This window comes from Entelurus aequoreus, linkage group LG15 (assembly GCF_033978785.1).
Source record: "Entelurus aequoreus isolate RoL-2023_Sb linkage group LG15, RoL_Eaeq_v1.1, whole genome shotgun sequence".
NCBI classification, from domain to species: domain Eukaryota; kingdom Metazoa; phylum Chordata; class Actinopteri; order Syngnathiformes; family Syngnathidae; genus Entelurus; species Entelurus aequoreus.
The window spans coordinates 45,216,637-45,244,030 of NC_084745.1; the positions used below are offsets into that span (position 1 = coordinate 45,216,637).

The 27,394-nt window shown below is 38.6% G+C and overlaps 1 protein-coding gene across 4 annotated transcripts in view; it reads right to left on the reverse strand.

The window, feature by feature from the left end:
• Positions 1-26,305, reverse strand: part of plxdc2b (plexin domain containing 2b) — a 134,348-nt gene extending 108,043 nt beyond the window's left edge. For 2 of the 4 annotated variants that reach the window (XR_009821208.1, XM_062021620.1), the window contains exon 1: positions 26,025-26,301. Coding sequence is in view for 3 of the 4 variants with exons in the window: in XM_062021620.1 (XP_061877604.1) it covers positions 26,025-26,118 (94 nt within the window). In the remaining variant the exon portion in view is untranslated. Of the gene's footprint in view, positions 1-26,024 lie in introns of all 4 variants that reach the window. The other 2 variants (XM_062021622.1, XM_062021623.1) reach the window with 2 other exon arrangements.
• Positions 26,306-27,394: the final 1,089 nt, after the last annotated feature.

A 27,394-nucleotide genomic window follows, 5' to 3' on the forward strand; every position in this document is an offset into this window, starting at 1 on the left:
CGGGGGGGTGCTGGAGCCTATCTCAGCTGCATTCTGGGTAATATAGTATACAAAACATGTAGCAACACGTCCTCTCTTCTTTGTTTACACTGACAGAGATGTGGACATGTGACAATAATCTCTAATCATCTTTAATTTCCCAACAAAAATCTCCGCTATAAAAATTGCTCAACGGTTACGAGGGAAGGCTACCGAATTCAGTACTTTTATAGGTAGCAACCAAATTCCGTTGGTATTACCAGGTACCGATTTGCATAAATAAAATAGCATCATATTTCTAAACATTTGTTGCATGTGACATCCCATCACATTCTGTCCGGTTGGGCAAACAGTGTTCTGCAGTGGAGGACTGATTTGAGGTCAGGAGTGTCGAATTAATTTTAGCTCAGGGGCCACATGGAGGAAAATCTATTCCCACTCGGGTCAGACTAGTAAAAACATGGCATGATAACCTAAAACTAAAGACAACTTAAAAAAAAAATTATTTGTCTTACTTTGGCCAAAAATGTAACAAGCACATTCTGAAAGTGTACATATTACGAATAATCTTCTTGGAAAAACACTTCAAGTTAGTAGAAAATTCTGAGGAAAAAATTGGTGCAGTTTCAAAAACACCATGAATAACACAATGAACTTGGACTTTGTCTCAGTGTGTTTACAAAGCCATTAAGCACTTCCTGTTTAGCATTCTCATGTTTGCAGTTTGTTAACGTTTGGAAAAGCAATCAAGTGGTTCCTCAAACCGCCGCATTGGTGAAATCCGCAACTGCCACAACACATTCATTCATCATCATTCAAATATTACAATTATAATATAATGAAAACAATTGTCAAAATGACACCGTAGCAGAAATCAAAGTAACATAAGTGCAAACTTATATCTACAATGTCCACACTAGTTAAGTATAAAATAAAATAGAACTAACAAATGTAGAAACACATTTTTACAATGGAGTTAAGGTTGCGCATCGTGCATTCAACCAGTTGCAAGCGCTGCATGGAACTCTCACTAAAAAGAGGATGGTCATGTTAAATCAAGACTTTGCATCTTAGTTATTTTATCCGTTGAGTGGATAATTTACAATTAAAGAAGGTTTTGTGCGTCGATACTGCCGCCATCTGCTGCCAGTCACAACTGAAGACGTTGACTGCTTGCTCCTGTGCTGATTGGAGTAGAGACAGCCAAGCATGACTGATACAAAGAAAGCACTCATAAATAAGGCTGCATTTTCCAAAATGTGCTAGCTCAATGCTAAATGACGTTGATCAAGCCATGTACTGTTAAATACTACTAATTTGCATTATTTGTTTTATGTGGTGATTTCAACACCTCCAAACTTGGTTATCAAAACTACAACTAAGATGCATGTTACAATCAAGCAGTTTGTGTGTAAAAAGTGCAATACTTATAGTATAAACACTTTGTAGGGCTCAACAAATTCAGTTTAATGGCACAAACTACTTTGTGTATGGCAACAGACCGTCTATATACTACTGCCAACGTCTTGGAATTGCGCCTGCACGCAAAGTCTACCAAATAATACTTGCAAATGAGACTCAGAAGTGTAAGAAAACAAGATATAAAAACTGGACATTAGTTATTATTTTTAATGTTAAATATAGTTTTTTTTATTTCATTATCAAACAATTAACATGTATTACCGCATGAACAAACTAAAGTACCAAAAATTGAGTTGAGTACAGGTTTCAGTTCAAACTAGTACCGGGAATTAATTCAAATGTGAAAGGTACCAAAGCCTAACAATTATACAATTCTCTCAACAAAAGCAGGGGTAAATTAAATACAATGTGTTGGACTTGGAACATAAACAAAAGTTTCCGACTGACAAACACTTTTCAAACGTATAACAAATTCATAAAATCACAAGCTGATACAATATTATTGAAATAGATAAGCCCTCAAGCCATTGCAACTTGTTCTTTGAAAAAGCTGTTGCAAAATCAGACATTTTAGGCCACAACAATCACAAAAAAGCCCACAAAATTCTGGGGGGATTGATAACATGATTAATAGCGCACATGAGCTGTGTGTGTGTGGATTAGGAAGGTTGGGCTGACAATACGCAGATCCAGGCATGAGCACATATGCAATTTAGTGCAGGTGTCCCTAACTGTAATTCAGGCATTATTTTCACGAACCGGCCTTCCACATGCATGGAAAATACAACCCACCATAATGCTGAATTAGTCGGAGACCTGGCCTTAGGGCTGAACGATTTATCGTTTTCAGATCGAAATTGCGATTTCAGAAGTCTCAATCTTGAGATCGTGAAGGCTTCGGTTTTAGACGAACGTTATTTAGCTCTCCTGGCTGACATGTCTGTTGTGTATATGCAGCCTGCTCGTGCTACTCTCATGCCTTGTCAAACTCACCAATCAGAAGTGGTAAACTACTTGTGAGCAGGGCATGCCGTCACGCTAACCAATCAGAGGCGGCCATTGACGAGGCTACCGCGTACACGCCCACTAACAACTTTGGTGAAGAAACAAACGTCCTGGAGGAAATGGCTGCTGCCGCCGGGTCAGAAGTGGAGGAGGATTTAGTTTTAATACAGAAGAAGAGCAGCACGTCTGTCATTTGGGACTACTTCGGTTTCGAAACTTCAGATGTGCATCAGAAACAGGTACTTTGTAAAACTTGTCGGGCCAAAGTCGCCACATCCCAAGGCAACACGACTAATTTATTCCGGCACTTGAAAAATCCCCACCGGCAGTTACACGACGAATGTATGACCAAAAAGTCCGGTGAAAAGTCAACCCCGAGCGATTCAGCCCATTGTAGCAAACATACCACAATTACAGCGTCGTTTGCCAGTATAACTCCTTATGAGAAGAGCAGCCGTTCTATTGTTAACAGAATAGATGTGCAATATTTGGGTGCTGCTAAGCGGTAAATGAATGACCCACCTATTTTAATGTCTGACATATTTTTCAGAAGGGCAGAGGTTGGGTCATTTTGTTTTTGTAATAGTATTTTCTTTATTACCATTACTTTTCAATTTCACTTTAAAATATTGTTCAGGTTTCTTCCAGGGTTGAATAAAGTACTTGAATTGCTGCTATAGATGTTGATAGGCTAGCTCTCTTGAGCCATAAAAGACTGACCTACCTACTTGAGTATAAGACTGTTTACATAAGGTCAGGATCCTTTTTTTCCTTTATTGAAGTTGTTGAATTTTGTTTTTCTTATTATATATTAAGCATTGCTTTTTGTGTTGGAATTGTTTTGTATTTTATTTAACTTAAACTTTTTTATTTATCTTAACATAATTAAGGTTTTTGTACTGGTTTTAGTTCTTTAGTTTTAATAACTGCTGTTGGTCAAGAACTTTGGAGAATGTACATGCATGTTTCTTAATAAATACATGTTTGAAGCAATTCTTACCTTTTAGTATTCATCCTTGCATTACATAGCATTTAATGTTTTCATGGTATATCATTTTTTGTCATGTTTTAAATCTGTTACTGTTACTGAAGCTTGATTTGAAAAGAAATCGTGAGTCAAAATCGAAATCGCAATTTCTGTCAGAAAAATCGTGATCAGATTTTTTCCTGAAATCGTTCAGCCCTACCTGGCCTATTTCCCTTTGCAAAAGAGCTCTCCAAATACTTTTTGTTTTTTTACTTATTTTTGATAACTTGTGGGCTTATTTTTTTGCTAGCGTATTTGATGCTTTATAGGTGATATGTCATCATAAGAGCAAGAGCATAGACCTTAAAACTAGATGTACTTGCCATTACTTCCATTGGATTTATATGGCTTTCTATCCATTTTATTTTCTGAAGTACAATATTTCATTTCTAGATACACTTATGTATGCTTTTTTGGTACAATTTTCCAAGCATAAACACATCTGGTAATGCTAACTACAGTATTTGTGTAATAGGGCTAACTTAAGTGCAATAACAGCTGCACTTTAACTTACTAGATAAAGAGAGATGTGTATTTTCTTCCTTCGGCACACTTAATATATGCAACAATTTTTGTAGCACACTTGCATTTTAGCACTTATTCATCTACTTAAAGGTGACTTTTTACCTGATCTGTTCTCATGCAGCAACCTACTGTCTGCATTTTATTTTAATTTGTATTATTAAATCTAAATCTGTGTATTTTATTGTAGTGATTATGTGTGGTGGTGGTGGTGCTGAGTAACTTAAAATTTTACGGACCTTTTTGTATATACCATCAACCTGCCAGATGGAAATCAGCTTTTGGCTACAATCTAGGACATGTACATTTTATATGTTCATTAATGTGCATTGTCCCATGTAACAAATATATAAGGGGACCAAGCGTCTTTTCGTGTCGTCCTCGCCAGTTTCGGGTCCTAAATAGCTGTCAAAGTGTACCAACTGGTCAGAATACCTACTCAGACTTCTTTTGTCTAGGTGAGATGCATGATTTATGATCTACAATAAACTTATAGGGAGCAAGGAAGCGAAGAAGCAGCAGACCACTCGATATAAACACACGGTAGTGATCACGGCACCACAATAAATAGTTTGGTTGCATTGGCATTTATAATAAAAATATAACTAATACTTAGTTAATATTCAGGTCACGAAATGTAAATGGGGCATTGTTGGGGGTTTTTGAATGGTTATTTATTGGATTTTATGGACAAATAGATTGGCTCTGCTATAAGCTGACTTTTATTTAGGTATATTTAATAAGAAGACTGCATCATGTCTTTCATAATGATTGTGATTGGTAGGCAAAATTTTAAAAAAAAGTGCAATTCCCCGCTAAGTCAAAGAAAATGCGGTCGTTTATAAATAATTTACTGTTTCCGTGCGGCCTGGTAGCAAATATGTCACGGATCGGTGGTTAAGGGGCCACTGGGAGTATTTGCTCCTCCACAGTTACATTTCACAAACTTTCATAAAATAAAGCAAATGAGTCCACTCAATAGTCCAAATAAAGCAATCCTGATAGCGATGATCAATTTTACATGGGACCACGTACTGCAGAGGGATGTAACGATATGAACATTTCCTATTACGGTTCTTGTCACCAAAATTACCACGGTTATCATTAAGTTAAAGTTAAAGTACCAATGATTGTCACACACACACACACACACACACACACACACACACACACACACACACACACACACACACACACACACACACACTAGGTGTGGTGAAATGTGTCCTCTGCATTTGACCCATCCCCTTGTTCACCCCCTGGGGGGTGAGGGGAGCAGTGGGCAGCAGCGGTGGCCGTGCCTGGGAATCATTTTTGGTGATTCAACCCCCAATTCCAACCCTTGGTGCCGAGTGCCAAGCAGGCAGGTAATGGGTCCCATTTTTATAGTCTTTGGTATGACTCGGCCGGGGTTTGAACTCACAACCGATCTCAGGGCGGACACTCTAACCACTAGGCCATTATTATGACAGTATTGTTGAATGTGTTCAAAATATACTCTCACACACACACACACACACACACTTACAGCCATGTTTTATTTTGAAAATGTGAATTTGAAAACTTTGTGGGTTTTTTTAATGATAAAGGGAAAAAAAGTGTGTTGGGCACGTCCGTTTTATGTGACGTCACGCATATTCACTCCCTGTTGACATATTCCTTCGAGTATTGATCGATTGCTCTGAGCTAAGAGAGCACAGCCTGTGTGTGAATATTTTAATTGCTCGGACAGGAATGTGTCTATACAAGTTTAGATTCTGTATACTTACATTCTTGTTTAGATTAAGGAATAGTGCTGCACAATTTTGAGAAAAATCCTATTTGCCATTTTTCTCTCCAAAAATGGCGATTGTGATTCGGTTTGTAATTTTTTTATATTTTATACAAATAAATGCATAAAACTGTGAGAATAATAGAAAATGAAGACATGTTACTTTTAGACTGTCAATCGACATATTTTTATCTCAAGGTGCCACACAGAACAATATGCAAAAATTTACTTTAAAAAATATTTGGCTTAACGCAGACAGAGTCTGAACTTTTGTCTACATCAGACCTGGGCAATTATTTTGACTCAGGGGCCACATTTAGAGAAAAAAATGTGTCTGGGGGCCGGTATATCTATTTTTAGGGACACTAGTACAAAACTTCACAATAATGTCTGATTGAATGCTAAACACGTTATGACAGACCGCCTTAAAAAACGAAATGTCATTTTACATTTTTCTATTAAGGATAAAACACTGAATATTGACAAAATATTAATGTCACACCCCCTTTCGATCGACATATTTTACAATCAAGTGAAACGCAACAAAAATGCAACAAACAGTGAAATATGAACGCGAAGGGTATAAAATAAACCCACCTACAGTCTGATACATCACTAAGCTTTAGAACTTTGTTGTGAAAACCTCCTTCTGCGTCTGTGGAAACGCTTCTCGCCCACACTGCTTGGTGCCTCGTCTGAGCTGCTGTGACGTAGATTACCATAGTAACTAATTAGATGACCATAGTAACTAAATACATTACCATAGTAACTGGTATATCATCCATAAGCGCAGATTCCAACCATTGAAATACTTTGTATAGTTCAAGACTTACGGTCATTAGAAAACATGACTACACATCATAATGGCAGCTACACTTTCCATCTTAAAGATCTAAAAAAATTATTTGGGAATGTCCGGCGGGCCAGACTGAAAAGCTTAACGGGCCGCATGTGGCCCCCGGGCCTTAATTTGCCCAGGTCTGGTCTACATCATGCACTTAAACTGAATAATCAATTAAAACTATATAGTGTTTATAATGTAATGTAATCATAATATAAAATATTAATGCTAGTAAACATTTCAATCAATGTTTATTTATATAGCCCTACATCACAAGTGTCTCAAAGGGCTGCACAAGCCACAACGACATCCTCGATACAGAGCCCACATAAGGGCAAGGAAAACTCACCCCAGTGGGACGTCGATGTGAATGACTGAGAAACCTTGGAGAGGACCGCATATGTGGGTAACCCCGCCCCTTTAAAAAAATATAAACTTTTATTTCTCATTACTTTATAATTGTTCACCATTGTACTATAATTGGAAGGTAAATAACTTTGTTATCCTAAATAAATAAACAAATAAAAACATTATTTGACTAATTTCAGTAAGCTAACTTTTAACTTGAAGAAATATTGAACATCTTAAAGTGCTTCTTTTTTCCCAGTTGGAAAAACTAGGCCGTCTTTTTGTCACATGGTCACAGCATTCTCGCTTGTTCGTCCGTGTTGATGGGCTCATGTTGCTCATCCGATTCGAAGCTGAAATATTACCACAACGGAACATTTAGCGTTGTAATCATATTTGTTTCCCCTCCTAATTTTTGTGACTTTGCAGAACTTCTCACGGGCGAGTCGCGAGGCTTTCTGTCCGTACGTGCTTCCTGTGTGCGCAGTCTCGCCGAGTCGCGCTGCGCCCACCGAGACACAGATTGTGAATGACTGAAGGGAAGGCTCACTGCCTTCAGTTAATTCTACTGTTAAATAAACACGCTCAGATGCTGAGAGCGATGCACAGAGTGAGACGTCTTTCTCCCTGTTTGAAGCAAGGAAGAATTCAGGCTAAAAAATTTGTGCCGGTGTCGGCAAAGAAGAAAAACAAACACCTCCGCCTCTTGCGTTTATGTAATCGCACTAATTAAAACCTCAATGTCGTTTAATCATGCGTCGCCAGGCTCTGCTTTTTATCCATAGATTTATCAGATTTAATTTTTTATTATCTATAGCAGGGGTGTCAAAAGTGTGCCCCGGAGGCCATTTGCGGCCCACAGCTAATGTTTTAAAGGCCCAAGGCACATTCTAAAAATACTATTAAAATAAACAAAAACATAACAAAAGTGAAATAAAAAAGCTTAAAGGTTAAATGTAATTTAGAAAAAGTTGCAATGTTGACTAATAAAACAAAGCTGGGTTTTTTTCTTTCAAACTGTCATTGCTCAAAACATAATATTGAATCAAAATCAATGTTATTATGAATTATTGACCTATCCAAGGTTCCAATTACTTCACATCAAATATTCCACTAAGAAAAATATTTTTGGTGGAAGATTTAGCAAATTTGGTAAATAAATAACCCAAAAATGTATATTTTGTTGTTTTCTTACTGTACCAAAAATTAATCGAACTGTGACCTCTAAACCGAGGTACGTACCGAACCGAAATTTTTGTGTACCGTTACATCCCTAGTGTTTTACAATAGCTTTTATTTAAAACGGTAATACTAACCGTGTGGCGTTTTTCATTATACCGTTTATCGTCAAAGTAGAAACAAACAACATGCAAATAATGAGGTTATTTAGTTTCATTAATAAAATAACAGCGAAAGACCAGTTCTATATTAATTAACTTGTTTTCATCTGCTACGTAGAAAATAAAATAAACATGACTGCAGAGCACCACCCCATTATTATAAAAGGCAGGGGAAACAAGAAAAATGGTAACTTATTGAAATATTCGTATGCCCAAAGTTTGGTATAATTTGGTTTTTGACAAAATTTTGCCCCGATTTTCGCATACATAGTGCCTTCATTATCATACAGCCAAAATATGCACGTATTGAGAGCCAAACAAATAATCCCACGCGTTGGTGACTCAGTCTCCCGCACTTGCATGCAAAGAATGTAAAGCAGAAAGCAGAGCAGTTGTTTTTTGACCTTGTCGTGAAAAACATCTCCCTGCAGCGTGGTGAAAGAAGTCCCTTATCTATAATAGGGAAACAGCATCTGCACCATTCAGCAAAAATTAAATCCACAAGAGAAAGGGTGGACCAACAAAAGCCAAAAGAATATTCCCATTAGGCTAGCAAATTGATAAAAACACACCATCATATCAACCTGACTGACACCTGCTGTGATAGCAATCTACACGGGGCCAGGGTGAACTTTCCCATCCAGCAAAACACAACAGGAACTATTTCAAGCGTGGCCAAAAGCACGTCTGGATGAAAGTACAGATGGTATTCATGGAGGTTGCAACATTCAGCAGATGGCACTGTGATGAAAAAAGCTCTGTGTGTGGCCCACGCATTAGCACCGCCTACAGGATCGGAGTGTTATAAATATGTTATATTTATATATTGCTACTATGGTACATGTTTAGTCTACTTTAACCTTTTGTTTTCGCCCTCTTTTTGTGCCCTTGTGTGCATTATCCTTTCCATCCTTATCCTTTCCATCCTTTGTAACTGAGCTACTGTGTGGAACAATTTCCCTTGTAGATCATTAAAGTTTGTCTAAGTCTATAACTGGTCGGTCAAAACCACTGTGGTTCTTCTTTAATGCAGGCTAGCGTGCTCGTTAGCAATAAATAGGGATGTAACTATATGAAAATTGCATATCACGGTGTCGTTGGATGTGCTCAAATAGTAATATTTTAATAGTTTAACAAAAAAATAATATAGACACTCAAGAAGAAAGAGTAAATACATGTCTGGCTTCTTTAGAAGAATATTGTTATTTGAGTGGTAAAATTGTGTTTAAGTTCTTCCGTTTTAGAGGGGTTTTTTTTAATAAGGGGAAAACGAGGGTTGCACATGTGTCTCCTCTGCATTCCACCTGAGCTTAGAACATCTGGAAGAAAAGGACACACACGTGCGGATGTTGTTTCTGGACTTCAGCTCGGCGTTTAACACCATCATTCCGCAGCACTTGGTGAGCAAACTGGCCCCCCTTGGATTCAGTACCCCCCTATGCAACTGGCTGCTTGACTTCCTCACAGACAGACCCCAGTCTGTGAGAGTGGGCGACAACACCTCCAGTGCCTCTCCCTGAACACCGGCTCCCCCCAGGGCTGCATCCTGAGTCCGCTGCTGTTCACGTTGATGACCCATGACTGCTGCGCCAGGTCCACTACTAACCACATTGTGAAGTATGCGGACGACACGACAGTAGTGGGCCTCATCCGTGACAACAACGACATGGACTACAGGGAGGAGGTGAAACATCTGGTTGACTGGTGCAGAACCAACAACCTGGTCCTGAACGTCGACAAGACCAAGGAGATCATAGTTGACTTCAGGAAGCACCGGTCCAGCCACACTTCACTCTTCATCAACGGCACAGCGGTGGAGATGGTAAGCAGCACCAAGTTCCTGGGGGTGCAGATCACTGACAATATGACCTGGTCCCTACACACCGGAGCTCTTGTAAAAAGAGCTCAGCAGCGCATGCACTTTTTGCGTCGGATGAAAAGAGCACAGCTCCCTCCCCCCATTCTCACCACATTCTACAGAGGCACTACAGAGACCCTACTGCATCTCTGTCTGGAATGGAGCCTGCAGTGCCTCAGACTAGAAGTCTCTGCAGAGAGTGGTGAGGATGGCGGAAAAGATCATCTGCACTTTTGGGTGTGAGACGAGTTATTACGGTAATCTACGTCACAGCAGCTCAGATGAGGAACAAACCAGAGTGGGCGGGGTTTGTTTTCAGAGCAGTCAGCCCGAAACGCGTGTGTCAGAAACAGATGCGGAAGCAGATTTTTACAACAAATTTCTGCATAAAAGTGATAATATATCATATTGTAGATGTTTATTACACGTTGCATTCATATTTTGCTGTTTGTTACATTTTTGTTGTGTTTTGTTATATTTTGATAAAGAGGGGGAAAACCACGCGTACTTGTATCGAAGCGTGCAACAACAAGTATCCCTTTCTGATCTTCTTGGTATTCTTTCACAACCGGCCATCTCTTCAGTGGTGTCTCCGATTATCTTTAAGAGTTGTTAACAGAATGGGAAAATGAAAAACTATTGACTGCTATTAGCAGCTTGTTTACAAGGACTCATCCTCGTGAGACGTGAAGTTAAGTCATGAATGCAACCTTACCCGAACAAAATTAATGAGTCTTGATACTATTTTTCTGGACCCAGCCAAACACAAAGAAGTTGTAGCCCTCTGTGCTGTTTTTACGAGCTTTCATCTGTTTTGCCGTGTAAAAAGACATCTGAAACACCAGAAAGTTCGACATGTCTGGGAACACACCCGACAGAAAATCCTTGAGATAAAATCTTTTTTTGTCAACGTATATGAATCAATTGTACTGCATTGTTTAATTTTTTTGCTCAAATTAGATTTTTGTGGTTTAATTGACCACCACTTTGTTCATCGGAAGTAAACGCGTGAGAACAAGTCGTGTGATCAAAAACAAACAATTTCAGCCCTAACAGTGCCATGGTCGAATCGACGGTGCTGCGGTTAGCTGCCAAGCCGGGTCGGCTACACTGTAGGACATGTTTTTATTGTTTGTTTCTGTGATTTGATGGCTACTTCGCGGCACTCTTCTTCATCCTTGCTTTTCCGATCCGTCAGTTAAAAGGCAGTGTTGAAAATAACCCTCCAAAAACTTAAATATCTGCTAAAAAAGCCCAGAGACAGCTCTTGTCGCAGAATACTCGTAAGTCAGGGCACTTGTAAGATGAGGTACAACTGTTTATCATTAATACCGTTCATTGTTACATCCTTACTTAGCAAATGTGTTTTTAATGTGTGCTTCTTCAAACAGCCTCTTGGGTGTCTCTTCCCCACGGAGGACAAATTGTGAGTTCCTCCGTGTTTGTTTCTCAGTATTGCTCCCTTTGTCCATTGTCCTGTTTGCAAGGCCAAGGCTGTTTTTGTCTTTAGGACAGATGTGCAGTCCCACACGATATTCCCATCTGTCGTTCCTTTCATTCCGTTCTTTTGCAGGGGCCAGAAATTAGACAGCTGATAATAAAATACAAACGCGAGCAAGTGTTTTCTTGAGCTGAAAGAGTATTATTGTACGTACTATTCATGTACTACACAAACTGACTCCATTGGCTTGCAGGTGGTGCAGTGACGCTGCTTCTTAAAGAAAGCCAACACATTTAAGGCAGTCAATCACGGCCGCACCGAGGGGGTCGCCATGGTGGGCTGCTTTTCATTACCTGCCTGTCAGCATTCACTGCAAACATGCTGCCTGTCGTGTCAGGACAAGAAGATGTGCCAGAGACCAGCAGCAGTCAGCCTACTGAATAAGCCCACGAGGCTGAAAGAGCGACAACTTCAGCGTAACGTGTCACATGACATGAAGTGACTTCAATTAGACATGTGCAGGTAAAATAATAAAGTATTTAGGATTGTCAGCTTAGTGAGAGATGGCCACATGTTTAATCGATCACAACACATGTGCCTTCACCAAAGTAGCCTTCGAGTCCTTAAATGCTCCCCATAATATATTCATCATAACACAGCGTACAGCAACGCTAGCATGGTGACAAAGACCTTGAAATGGAAGTCAATTAGCACTTCATCATCCTCTCGACGCCTCTAATGACCACAAATAATTCATTCATTCGCAACAAAGCCAATCTTTAAAGGATTCATCATTTCCTGCAAAATGCCAAGTCATCAAGTGTTTTGAAGGGGAACTGCACTTTTTGGGGAATTTTGCCTATCGTTCACAATCATTATGAGAGACAAGAAGCCAGAAGGACAGCACGGTGGAAGAGGGGTTAGTGCGTCTCCCTCACAATACAAAGGTGCTGAGTAGTCTGGGGTTCATTCCCGGGCTCGGGATCTTTCTGTGTGGAGTTTGCATGTTCTCCCCGTGACTGCGTGGGTTCCCTCCGGGTACTCCGGCTTCCTCCCACCTCCAAAGACATGCACCTGGGGATAGGTTGATTGGCAACACTAAAATTGGCCCTAATGTGTGAATGTGAGTGTGAATGTTGTCTGTCTATCTATGTTGGCCCTGCGATGAGGTGGCGACTTGTCCAGGGTGTACCCCGCCTTCCGCCAGATTGTAGCTGAGATAGGCTCCAGCGCCCCCCGCGACCCCAAAGGGAATAAGCGGCAGAAAATGGATGGATGGATGGAAGAAGCCAGAAGGTTTTTTTTGCATTCTGACATGTAAAAATCGGCTTGTTCTAGGTGGCTAGCAAATCAGCTAATGAGAGCAATCAATTCTACCTCTAAATCACTTTAAAATGCATTAAAATAAACACCAACAATACTTAATTTACGTTCCGTAACATGTATAACCCAGCTGTAGCAATACTATTATTGGAAGAGCGAACACAGAGGAACACTTTTTCTAGCGTGGTAACACATCGGCGTGCTCCGGTATTAGCCGTAAAAGCTAACTACGGCAAGAGATAAGCTCGCTTCTACGTCAGCACGAAACGCGTTTGAAATTGTAAAGCAAAACACAATGCAATAGAACACCAATCTGTACTGACTGAAAAACATGAACAATCATATTACAGTATCTGTAAAGTACTATTTCATGTTTTGTTTGTGCACAGCTAGGCAGACAGTGTGAAAACACACACGAATGACATGCTGCATGTGTCATGATCATAAAGTGTGGCTGTCTGTTCTGTCCAGCTTGCCGAGGAAATTTTTTTGGTTTATTTGGGTAATCACTCCATTTATGTCAAAATAGCATGGCTTCAAATTCCACATTTTGCAGCTTTGAGACGCTTTCACCTCACTCTCTCGGCTTCTGTCTGCTCCAACGTCTCACTCTTCCTTCGTGCTCGCTTCTATAAGCAGTGGATCATCGTATATTCAGCTTCAAAAATATAAGGTTGCGAATCCTCATTTGTCCAAAAATAGTTGTCTTTGTTGTTTGTTACAGAATCTGCCATGATTACAACACACACACGCTTTGTTTCTGGAAGCAGGACACACATTTGTTGCCAGAAGTCAGACATGCGCTGCTATGGAAACGAAAATAAATGCGCCAAGGAATTAGTTCCGGCAATGATTAAAATGACCAAAATATGGTAAATATTGTACATATGACATATTGTTATGAACATGTCTGTTATTACATTATATATAGACTTGCAATGTGTATATAAAACGTTGATGGTGGGTTTTGAAGTTGTTTTAGAGGGCTTTGAAGGCTTCAACAGTGACTCCCATTAGCCGCATCTTCCAAGCGTTTTATATCATCTGTAAAATCCCCCATCCCACATATAAAAGACGTGTGTTCTTGTTTTTTTCATAACGATTGTGAACAATAGGCAAAATTTCAAAAATATTTGCAGTTGCCCTTTAACATGATAGCAATCATGTGGCAAACTTTGTCAGTCTGCAAGCTTGATTTGCTCAGTCGGGGTTATCTGACCTCTATGAATCGGATGTGTTGGTATGACAATTCCTCATATCGACCCGATATTTATTATGCACCTTCAATTATAATTAGAGGTGTAACGGTTAAGGTTGAGTTTGTACCTCTGTGTTAATGTTCCGGTTAATTAAGATGTTGCCTGATAGGGTCAATCATCATTTCGTCAGGGCTGCCACTTTAGCGCTTCAGCTAGTCAACGATAACATCAAGTATCGTTCACTAGTTTTGAGCTGGAAGCTCATTAGCTTGATGGCTACCAGAAAAAGAACAAGAAGGGGTACAAAGTGCTGCAAAGCCTTGTTGCCATGAAGCTGAAAGAAGATAAGCGCCTTCATATCCTGAAGTCAGCGGGAGGGGCCGGGGGGTCGAGTCCTCAAAGCAAGTGTCAGCAGCTAGCTTGGCGGCGTGCTGCTACATGCCTGCGCACGTACATGCAGGTGTGTGTGAAAGTTCTCCAGAGCTTCTGCAGGAGCATCAGGGTTCTATTCTGCATGACCTTAAAGTGTGTATGATTCAGTGAATCGGTTTTAGGGTTGCGTAGGTGTACTTGTTGCCTCCCCAGCAGCTGCACATGACATTCCACAGTGGTGTCATCTCTTTGGGCGTGTTCCTCAACTGGCTGCTATTCCTCTCCAGATGATGATGCAGCAGCCTGACTGCTTTCCAATCACTGGTGAGTTGTTTATGAGGGGCGGAAACGGCTTGTCATATGTCACTGAAGTCTTCTCCATCACAAGGCAGCCGCTCCAAAGACATTCCAGCAGAAGACAATGATGCTTTCAGGAACAAGTGGCCTCTTGGCTTTGTCTTGGCGGCCTATTCAAGCCCGCCGCGCCACTCCTGAGCTCTAAAGCCCGTCTGAGCTTCTTCCCACAGGGCGGTGGGCGTGTAGCGCAGCGTCAACGGCCAGCCGTGACGAATGCGCCCGCCTGGTGCTGCTGTGGCATGCCGATAAGGGTGGCCACCCCGCTGGCTTCTGGGACGTATGACCCCCCACTTTTATTGCAGCCCGCCCCCGTCATCCACTTAAGGCGAACCCTTTCAGCAAGTAAGGACAAGCCAGCCAGCAAGTGAAATGATGGATGCATAAACGCAGGAACATGAAGATCCAGGCTGCAATCGCAAACCCCAGTGGAACATCTCTTTTTTCCATGCAGGCGCAAATTATCTCCAAAAATCTGACCCAATTTTGTGTGCCACTGCCGAGTATCTCAGCGTGAAAAAAATAAAAAAGCTTGCAGGATGTTGTGTAATTCCAGCCAGATGTTCGCCGCTGCCCATCAAACTAAAGTTTCCACTGAGAGGTACACTTTGGAGTCATTAAGCCTTTTACTTTGGGAAAACACCGTCTGAGTACCAGACATCTTGTTAGTACCCTGCATGGTGGTACATTACCTAAAAGTCATTGCTATTCAAGTCCACTTGAATTTAAATTGGACCAGAATGAAGATTATTAAAAAGCATTTTATAGAAGATAATTAGCATTTCATTTCGTAGGGTCTTGTTTTCACCCATTCTTGTTGGCGCTCTGTTTCGAGGGGTCAGATTTAGAGGTTAAGGTTTAGTTAGGTTTTAGTTTAATGATGGCACATGATGTTTTTGCACCACTTAACAAGAAGGCCCTGACTATAATGTTCAATTAACATATTGATAAACAGTATTAATGATAACCCCAGTAAAACTATTGACGGTTAGTACTACCTTTTTAAACTAAAATGATCAAAAAAACATGATTGATAACCGCACTTTGATAAACTCACGGACCGACGAGCGCTATCTCGCTAGCTTAAAAGCGAACATGAACACAAGATACATTGTCTTTCCCCATTTAAGACACGACATTTAAACATTTATAAACATCAGTGTCTGAGCAACCAACATATCCAAATGTGCAGGTTAAAGATACAGGCTGTGATCTTTCAGAACAGAGTGATCAATCTATACACAAAGGAACATGAGACGGAGGTGTGAAACACAAAGTGAACTTGTGTCCCATAAATCTCAAGTGAAGCAACATTTATCTGGAACTGGAACTGAGCCAGACGTGTTCAAACATTGTCCATCAAAGATTGTTGAAACTGACTGTTTTAGATGCGTTTTTGACACCACTTCGGACTTTGAAAGGATCGATTACACGTATTTACAATCACATTTTTCATTACGCTGACATTGAATGATTGTTCTGTAAAAATTCAAAAAGTATGGGGTGCTTTCCTAAAATATGTAAAAAAAGATTGATCTCAAATTCAAACCCAATTGTAACGTAATTGAAATGTAGATAGTTGATGAGCCTTTTGTTTGCATTGTCCATCAAACAGTCAGGCGCACATTGTCCATTTAACATTGTCCTCCATTACAATTTTCCTCAATCATGCATTTTTCATCAAACATTGTCCATCAAGAATTGTCTATCAAACAATTGTCCTCTACCTAATATAGTCCATCAAACATCATCCTCCATCAAATGTTGACCATAAAACATTTTTCTTCAAACGTTCAAATATTGTCCATCCAACACTGTCCTCCATCAAGCATTGTCCTCCATCAAACATTGTCAATCAAAAATGGTCTAATATTGTCTATCAAACATCGTCATCCACCGAGAGCAGTCCATCAAACATTGTCCTCCATCAAGCATTGTCCATCAAACATTGTCCATCAAGCAGTGTCCTTCATCAAACATCATCCATCAAACACTGTCCATCAAGCAGTGTCCTTTATCAAACATCATCCATCAAACACTGTCCATTAAGCATTGTCCTTTATCAAACATCATCCATCAAACATTGTCCTTTATAATACATTGTCCTTCACCATTGCCCTCAATCGAGCATTTTTCAACAAACATTGTCCATCAAGCATTGTCATATGTCAAACATTGTCCTCCATCAAACTTTTTCCATCAACCATTGTCCTCTGTCAAACATTGTTCGTCAAACATAGTCCTCCATCAAACTTTGTCCATCAAACATGTCCTCTTTCAAGCATTTTCCATCAAAATTGTCCGTCAAATGTTGATTGTCAAATGTTGCCCATCAAACATGTCCTCTTTCAAGCATTTTCCATCAAAATTGTCCATCAAATGTTGATTGTCAAATGTTGCCCATCAAGCATGTCCTCTTTCAAGCATTTTCCATCAAAATTGTCCATCAAATGTTGATTGTCAAATGTTGCCCATCAAGCATGTCCTCTTTCAAGCATTTTCCATCAAAATTGTCCATCAAATGTTGATTGTCAAATGTTGCCCATCAAACATTCTCCATCAAGCATTGTCCTCAATCGAGCTTTGTCAATCAAAAAATGTCCAACATCAAGCATTTCTTTAATCAAACATTGTCCACCAAGCATTGTCCTTTATCAAACATCATCCATCAAACATTGTCCTTTATAATACATTGTCCTTTATAACACATTGTCCTCAATCGAGCTTTGTCCATCAAACATTGTCCTCAATCGAGCATTTTTCAACAAACATTGTCCATCAAGCATTGTCATACATCAAACATTGTCCTATATCAAACTTTGTCTATCAAACATAGTCCTCCATCAAATATTGTTCATCAAACACAGTTCTCCATCAAACTTTGTCCACCAAACATGGCCCTTTTCAAGCATTGTCCATCAAAAATTGTCCCTCAAATGTTGATCATCAAATGTTGCCCATCAAACATTCTCCATCAAGCATTGTCCTCAATCGAGCTTTGTCAATCAAAAAATGTCCAACATCAAGCATTTTTTTATCAAACATTGTCCATCAAGCATTGTCCTTTATCAAACATCATCCATCAAACATTGTCCTTTATAGTACATTGTCCTTACACTGTCCATCACCATTGTCCTCAATCGAGCTTTGTCCATCAAACATTGTCCTCAATCGAGCATTTTTCAACAAACATTGTCCATCAAGCATTGTCATACATCAAACATTGTCCTATATCAAACTTTGTCTATCAAACATAATCCTCCATCAAACATGGCCTCTTTCAAGAATGTTCCATCAAACATTGTTCATCAAACATAGTCCTCCATCAAACTTTGTCCACCAAACATGGCCCTTTTCAAGCATTGTCCATCAAAAATTGTCCCTCAAATGTTGATCGTCAAATGTTGCCCATCAAATATATTTTCCATCAAACATTGTCCTCAATCGAGCTTTGTCAATCAAAAAATGTCCAACATCAAGCATTTTTTATCAATCATTGTCCATCAAGCATTGTCTTTTATCAAACATCATCCATCAAACATTGTCCTTTATAATACATTGTCCATCACCATTGTCCTCAATCGAGCTTTGTCCATCAAGCATTGGCCTCTATCAAACTTTGTCCATCTAACATTGTCCTCCATCAAACTTTGTCCATCAAACATGGGACGGCGTGGCGAAGTTGGTAGAGTGGCTGTGCCAGCAATCGGAGTGTTGCTGGTTACTGGGGTTCAATTCCCACCTTCTACCTTCCTAGTCACGTCTGTTGTGTCCTTGGGCAAGACACTTCACCCTTTGCCTCTGATGGCTGCTGGTTAGCGCCTTGCATGGCAGCTCCCGCCATCAGTGTGTGAATGTGTGTGTGAATGGATAAATGTGGAAATACTGTCAAAGCGCTTTGAGTACCTTGAAGGTAGAAAAGCGCTATACAAGTATAACCCATTTATTTATCATTTATAAACATTGTCCTCCATCAAACTTTGTCAGTCAAACATTGTCCTCCATCAAACTTTGTCCATCAAACATTGTCCTCCATCAAACATGTTCTCTGTCAAACATTGTTCATCAAACATAATCCTCCATCAAACATGGCCTCTTTCAAGAATGTTCCATCAAAAATTGTCAGTCAAATGTCGCCCATCAAACATTTTCCACCAAACATTGTCCATCAAGCATTGTCCAATATCAAGCATTTTTCATCAAAAATTGTCCATTAAGCACTGTCATATATCAAACATTGTATTCTATCTAACATCGTCTATCAAACATTGTCCTTTATGAAACATTGTCCATCAAACATTGTCCTCAATCGAGCATTTTTCAACAATGTCCATCAAGCATTGTCATACATCAAACATTGTCCTCTATTAAACATTATCCATCAAGCATTGTCCATCAAACATGGTCCTCCATCAAACATGTCCTCTATCAAACATTGTTCATCAAACATAGTCCGCCATCAAACTTTGTCCACCAAACATGGCCTCTTTCAAGCATTTTCCATCAAAAATTGTCCATCAAATGTTGATCGTCAAATGTTGCCCATCAAACATTTTTCACAATACATTGTCCATCAAGCATTGTCCTCAATCGAGCTTTGTCTATCAAAAAATGTCCAACATCAAGCATTTTTCATCAAACATTGCCCATTAAGCATTGTCTTTTATCAAAGATTGTCCATCAAACATTGTCCTTTATGATAAATTGTCCTCAATCGAGCGTTGTTCAACAAACAATATCCATCAAGCATTGTCGTATATCAAACATTGTCCTCTATTAAGACATTGTCCATCAAACATGTCCTCTATCAAGCATTTTCCATCAAAAATTGTCCATCAAAGGTTGATTGTCAAACATTCTCCATCAAACATTGTCCTCCATCAATCTTTTTCCATCAAACATGTCCTCTATCAAGCATTTTCCATCAAAAATTGTCCATCAAAGGTTGATTGTCAAACATTCTCCATCAAACATTGTCCTCCATCAAACTTTTTCCATCAAACATGTCCTCTATCAAGCGTTTGCCATCAAAAATTGTCCATCAAAGGTTGATCGTCAAACATTGTCCATCAAACATGTCCTCTATCAAGCATTTTCCATCAGAAATTGTCCATCAAAGGTTGATTGTCAAACATTGTCCATCAAACATAGTACTCCATCAAACTTTTTCCATCAAACATGTCCTCTATCAAGCGTTTGCCATCAAAAATTGTCCATCAAAGGTTGATCGTCAAACATTGTCCATCAAACTTTTTCCATCAAACATGTCCTCTATCAAGCGTTTGCCATCAAAAATTGTCCATCAAAGGTTGATCGTCAAACATTGTCCATCAAACATAGTACTCCATCAAACTTTTTCCATCAAAGATGTCCTCTATCAAGCATTTGCCATCAAAAATTGTCCATCAACTTGTCTTATAACCCACTTTTATTCTTTGGCTTTTAACACTACGTGAGTTGTGTGGTCCTCTGTCCTCTGTTGTCCTCCGTGTTTTTTTTTGGTTTTTTTTTACACATTTTGATTTCTATTTACTGTTTTAATTGTTTTTTCCCTTTAAAATTGTTTTTAGTCATATTTATTTTTATATTGTTTTTATATTGGTTCTATATTTATTTATTTTTTGTTTTTATTCAGTCATTGGTGGAGCTAAGGATAATATTTGAGTATTGTTTTTAATATTGTTTTTAATACTGTTTTTAATATTGTTGTGCAGCACTCTGGAAACATGTTTGTTGTTTAAATGTGCTATATAAATAAAGTGGATTGGATTGGATCAAAGGTTGATCGTCAAACATTGTCCATCAAACATAGTCCTCCAACCAAAGTCATCCATCAAACATGTCCTCTATCAAGTGTTTTCTATCAAAAATTGTCCATCAAAGGTTGATCGTCAAACATTGTCCATCAAACATAGTCCTCCATCAAACTTTGTCCATCAAACATAGTCCTTCATCAAACTTTGTCCATCAAACATAGTCCTCCAAACATAGTCCTCCATCAAACTTTGTCCATCAAACATAGTCCTTCAAATGTAGTCCTCCATCAAACTTTGTCCATCAAACATAGTCCTCCAAACATAGTCCTCCATTAAACTTTGTCCATCAAACATGATCCTCCATCAAACATTGTTCTACGTTGTTGTATGTAGTACTTCTGATTCTGATTGTTGTGATTTTGCGAAGCCCTTTGAAGTACCAGTGATTAAGGGCTTCATGAATAAAATGTGACTGATTGATTGACTCTCCACCAAGCGTTGTCTTTCAAAATTACCATCAAACATTGTCCTCCAAAATGTGTCCAACATCGAACACTTGGACACAAGGAAATAAGCCTGAAAGTTATTTTGTCTAATCTTTAAAGACATGTCAAAAATTGTCTGCAAGTTGAGTTGTGTGTCCAACCACAGTACAGTACAGCATGTTGTAGAAGAAGTATTTTTGTAGCAAACACTGCAGGTGTCACCATTCACCACAAAGCAAGTTGTCAGTGCAGGTGCAACCACACTGTATGGTGTAGGTCAGGGGTGTCCAAATTGTTTCCACTGAGGGCCGCACACGGAAAAATTAAAGCCCGCGGGGGCCATTTTGATAGTTTTCATTTTCAAATAATAACAAAATATATGGATTTTTTTTTTTTTTTACCTTTAGGGCTCCCGGGGACCATAAAGGGTCTAAGTCATTAAAATGTTAAAAACAAGTCAAATTATTTTTTTATTTTTTTTATTTAAAGCTTACGGTAAATCTCTACAGTATATCAACTTTAGGTTGATATAAAAATTTTAAAAAACAAAAAGGTTTTATGCCTTTTCTGTCAAGACAACTTTGTTTTTTATAATAAAACTGAAATATGCAGTATTTCCCCCACTGCCCAAAACATTCAGAAAGCAATGTTTGGTGTGAAGAAATTAGAGCCTTAAAAACATCAATAGTGCAAGACACCATTGATATTAATTCATTGTTATTTTTGAGTAGTCACAGTGAAAAGATAAATAAAATCCCATTAAATATATTTAGGATACAAAAGGTGCCCCACTCAAACTGATACATTTGTATTAGGTTTTTTTTACTTTCAACACTTAAGTTACGAGATCAACTTCAGATATATCGGTCAATTTTACGTTTGAACTATTATTTTGTTTGTTTTATGCTCTTTTGTCAAAGAAAACGTTGATGTTTTTGTATGGCAACCACACAATATATGCAATATTTTCCACATAAAACATTTTTAAAGTGAAATATTTGTAATAATTGGAGCCTTGAATAGGTCAATAATTCATTATAACATTGTGGTTTTTTTTGCAATGGCAAAAAAAGAAAAATAAAGATAGACAAAAGACAAAAAAAACAGCCTGCATGGCAGCTTTGTGTCAACATTGCAACTTTTTCTAGTTAGATTTCACCTCATTCTACTTTTTTTAATGTTTTTTTTTTATTTTTGCAATAGCATTCCCAGAATGTGTGGCGGGCCGGTAAACAATTAGCTGCGGGCCGCAAATGGCCCCCGGGCCGCACTTTGGACACCCCTGGTGTAGGTGCTAGAACATAGCATGTTGCAGAAATGCAGAGACTGTACTTAAATTAATGAACAGCAAGCAGGCTTGTGGAAATAAAATGGCCGGCAGTTACATTTGCACTTTTCTGTCTTCAACAATGTCTATGGAAGGACAACTTCGCTTTTGACTGCTAGGACGACCATTTTAGCATTTGACTCGTAGAATTAATATAAACATTATTAACATCATATTAAAAGTGCAGAAGGTTTCTCAGCTGGTATATTATTGTTAATCAATTAAGCAACAGGAGGCCATTTTAGGTCGAATGATGGCGGATATAACACATAAAACACTTCTAAGTGATGTGAAACATGCGTAATGTTACTGTATATATACTAAGAAAATGTAATAATTATATGAACGAAACCGTGACATTTGTCCTCAATAAATGCCTTTTATCGATTGTAACAAATGTGTCAAGACAGGCTTTACACGATGTTAAGGCCTAACAGCTCGAGAGAAACATTTCCCTAGCTTATTCTTTATGACTTAATTGAAGAAATGCGGTAAGAACGGTTGAATTGTGATATTTGACAGCCTATAGGCAGCATTTAAAAATGGCTAAATTAGTGTAAAAACACCTTTAAGGACAAAAAAAACCCATCAGCTTTTGAAAATTAGCTAGCTTACCTGCATACTTGCGAACCTTGAGACTTCCAATTTCGGGAGGCGGGGGCGTGGTTAGGGGCGTGGTTAAGAGGAGAGGAGTATATTTACAGCTAGAATTCACCAAGTCAAGTATTTCATATATATATATATATATATATATATATATACATCCTGAAAATATGCAAACAAAACTGTGTTTAGATACCGTAATTGATACTTCAAACTTGCATAAATAAATCTTAAGGAATATAACATAACTTGGCTTCTGAGAGCTTCAAAATGTAATGAATAAAATGATAAAGTTGTTGATAAACAAGCAATTATTTTAATAATCAAATATGGTCATTTTAAATGAATTATTATGATCATTTAAAAGTAATTATTTCAAATATGTTTATTTTAACGTATAATTCTATGGCTGGATGTAATAAGGAGTCAGAAAAAATACAAATAAAAATACAATTAATTTTGATGTTTTTAGCAAAATATAGTAAAAATGTATTTAGTTTTTTTCTTTTAAATTAATAAATATATTTATTTTTAGGTAAGATAAACATAATACAATTTATCTCTAGTCTGGATGATTTAGTTCTTGTCACCCTGTTGATATATATTTGATATAATATTTGTCCCAGGAGGTTTTCGGGAGAGGCGCTGAATTTTGGGAGTCTCCCGGAAAATTCGGAAGGGTTGGCAAGTATGCTTACCTGACACTGCCATTAGGGGGATAGTATCCTCCAGGGGCGTCACTAGCTTTTAAGGACAGGGGGGGCTTAGCCCCCAGGAGATGCACAGGATGCGAGCGAACGTAGCGCACAAGCAAAAAACTTCACAAACGGCTAACAAAGACTTAGAAATGAATCATTGTTATTATTATTATTTCAGTGGGTTTATTTTCAATCTGTGTTCAGTACAACAACAAACATGGGTTTGCACAGTGACATTTTGTTTACAGCATCAACAAGAAACAATGACTTGCATGATCCTTCAAGATACACTGAAACACAATGAAAGTCATGGCATTAGCCTCTATGTTATTCATTCACAACATAGAGGCTAATGCCACCACTTTCACTCACAATACAATAATTGTTTGTTCCCAAATGTTTTGAAGTTGCACAGATTACATTTTGGGCACATATGTGACTAAAATGGTTGTAAATTCAAGCCCTGGAAATATTACTTGATTACTTGAATTAAAGTAATATCTGGATCGGGATAATTTGGCTTGTATATAATATATTTATATATATATATACAGTATTTTATGGCAAGCCGTTAAGGAAATTAAATATATATGGAAGTCTGAATAGAAATGAGAAACTTTTATATATACTGTAAATAAGAAAGACTTAGAGTCCGTCTGCTGATCTGAAAAAGAGCCAAAGCTGTCAAAGAGCTGAGGGACCATCTTCAAATTGCAATGCTGAAACAAATAATGCAAACAATAAAATGTAACTTCCAGGGCTTGAGACTAACGTAGTCCCGTCGTCCCGGGGACGGTAAAAAGAATGCACGGGACGAAATGAAATGCTACCCGGGACGATGGCTTTTAACCATTTTTTTTCTTTTTCTTTTTATGTATTTATTCACTTTACATTTTATATTCAATGTCTTGGTTTTTCCACCCTCTGAAAATCCTATGAAATGTTTAACAAGCCATCCTATAATAATACAACAGCTATTAATGTAACAATACAATAAAACAAATATATTTAACGATGTTTTTTTCATTATTTTAACAATAGGCTAATGTATATTACTTTATATAGATTATACAACAAACACAAAACTTAAAAACTAAATTATTTACAATTGCAGACACAAGGTTCTTGTTCTGCAGTGCTGTGTGCTAATGTGCTTCGTACACCTGCAGGACCGCAAGCAAGGTCGCAGAGAAAATGCGGACTGGATTTTGAGTGATGTGGGCATTTTGTATATGAACAAGTCCAAGGACCGCAAGCAAGGTCGCAGAGAAAATGCGGACTGGATTTTGATTGATGTGGGCATTTTCTATATGAACAAGTGGAATGGATTGGATACTGACGCACTAAAGGGGCTCTCTACCTTACGCTATGAAGTGAGGGAAAACTGAGTAAATAATGACAGGTTATATGATGATTTATTTAAACTCATATTCGGGCCACTTTATAATGAATATGTCGGCATGTATTTGTAAAAAAAAAAAAAAAAAAAAAAATTGACTTTTTTTTTTTTAACACTAAATTATTTAGGGGGGCTTAAGAACATTTTAGGGGGGCTTGAGCCCCCCTAAAATAGTCCTAACAACGCCAATGGTCTGGATGATTTAGTTCTTGTCACCCTGTTGATATATATTTGATATATTTGTCCCGGGAGGTTTTCGGGAGAGGCGCTGAATTTTGGGAGTCTCCCGGAAAATTCGGAAGGGTTGGCAAGTATGCTTACCTGACACTGCCATTAGGGGGATACTATCCTCGATTAGTCACGTGACTGTCACATGACAACCACTCCAAAATATGTCACATATATACCTTTTGGCCATTCAAAGCCAGTCATTTCCAAAAGTTATCTCATCCTGTGAGAAGCCTCCATTTTACTAATTATTTCCAATGTTGTAAAAATGGGTAGAATAAAAATTACATTTTAACATTTTTGTTAATGAAGATTCGCATCAGCCTTTGATAGTAGGCTAATATAGACACTTGCATCATGTGTTGCCTTCACTATAACACTTACATATATAAGGCTTTTCATTTTTTATTTTTGATCCAATATGGCTATTTTAACATTTTGGGTTGCCGACCCCTGCACTAGTGCTACATAGAAGAATCACTTGATTAATGAGTTCAGCACAAAAGCTTTAAAAGGAACACGTTTAGTGCTCTCATGGTGCAGTTAGACTTGTTAAGTGTTATTTAACTCAAAAATATTTCAAATAAACCTATGAAAGCAATAACATATACATTATATGCAGAAATAAATGAGATTCAATATAAATGAAGAAAGCAGTGGTGCCGTTGTGCCCTTAGATCAAATATTTCTTTGTAAATGTAAAATGTTATTCAAAGTTCTCCTTACCGGTCCAGTCTGCGAGCTGGGCTCCAGCGTCGTGCACACACTGCACGAACAAGACCAGTCCGAGCAGCAGGTCCAGTCTCCTGTCCAGCGCCATGTCCAATAACAACAACAAAAAAAAGGATAATGTCCGATTTGTCACCCGGGCAGACGGAAAGCCGCTTTTATTTAGCAAATCGAAACAAAGAAGAAATGCTAAAAGAAAACAAGGGATGTGATTGCGGCGAAAGTTCCGCGCACGACGCCGTGTGCATGTGAGCTCCAATTCTTGCGCGCCTGGAGGAAATGCAGTGCGCCTGTGACGTCACTGCACCCTGCAGCCAATCAAATCTCTCCTCAGTATGGATGCTGTGCGTAAACATTACTCCATAGCGTTGACACGGTAGCAATTATAGCACGTTTAACTTGCAAGTACACACTGCAAAATATTTCCAAAAATTATAAAAATAAATCATATAGTTTTGGTTAATTTAATTTATACAATTGAATATTTATATTTAATATATTTTTTATATAGTTGCCATGTATTTGTTGCAATGATTTGCTTGATTTATAAAGTAATGATATTATATATATATATATATATATATATATATATATATATATATATATATATATATATATATATATATATATATATATATATATATATATATATATATATATATATATATATATATATATATATATATATATATATATTTAATTTTTTTCAGCACAATTCAGTGCTGAACAATTTTCTGCTTGAAAAAGCAAGACTCACCTCCGGTATATATATATATATATAGTACCTCTGAGTCTTGTTCACGAGTGAGGGAAGAGTGGATCGTGAGATCGACAGGCGGATCGGTGCGGCGTCTTCAGTAATGCGGACGCTGTATTGATCCGTTGTTGTGAAGAAGGAGCTGAGCCGGAAGGCAAAGCTCTCAATTTACCGGTCGATCTACGTTCCCATCCTCACCTATGGTCATGAGCTTTGGGTTATGACCGAAAGGACAAGATCACGGGTACAAGCGGCCGAAATGAGCTTCCTCCACCGGGTGGCGTGGCTCTCCCTTAGAGATGGGGTGAGAAGCTCTGCCATCCAGGGGGAACTCAAAGTAAAGCCGCTGCTCCTCCACATCGAGAGGAGCCAGATGAGGTGGTTCGGGCATCTGGTCAGGATGCCACCCGAACGCCTCCCTAGGGAGGTGTTTCGGACACGTCCGACCGGTAGGAGGCCACGGGGAAGACCCAGGACACGTTGGGAAGACTATGTCTCCCAGCTGGCCTAGGAACGCCTCGGGATGCCCTGGGAGGAGCTGGACGAAGTGGCTGGGGAGAGGAAAGTCTGGGCTTCTCTGCTTGGGCTGCTGCCCCCGCGACCCAACCTC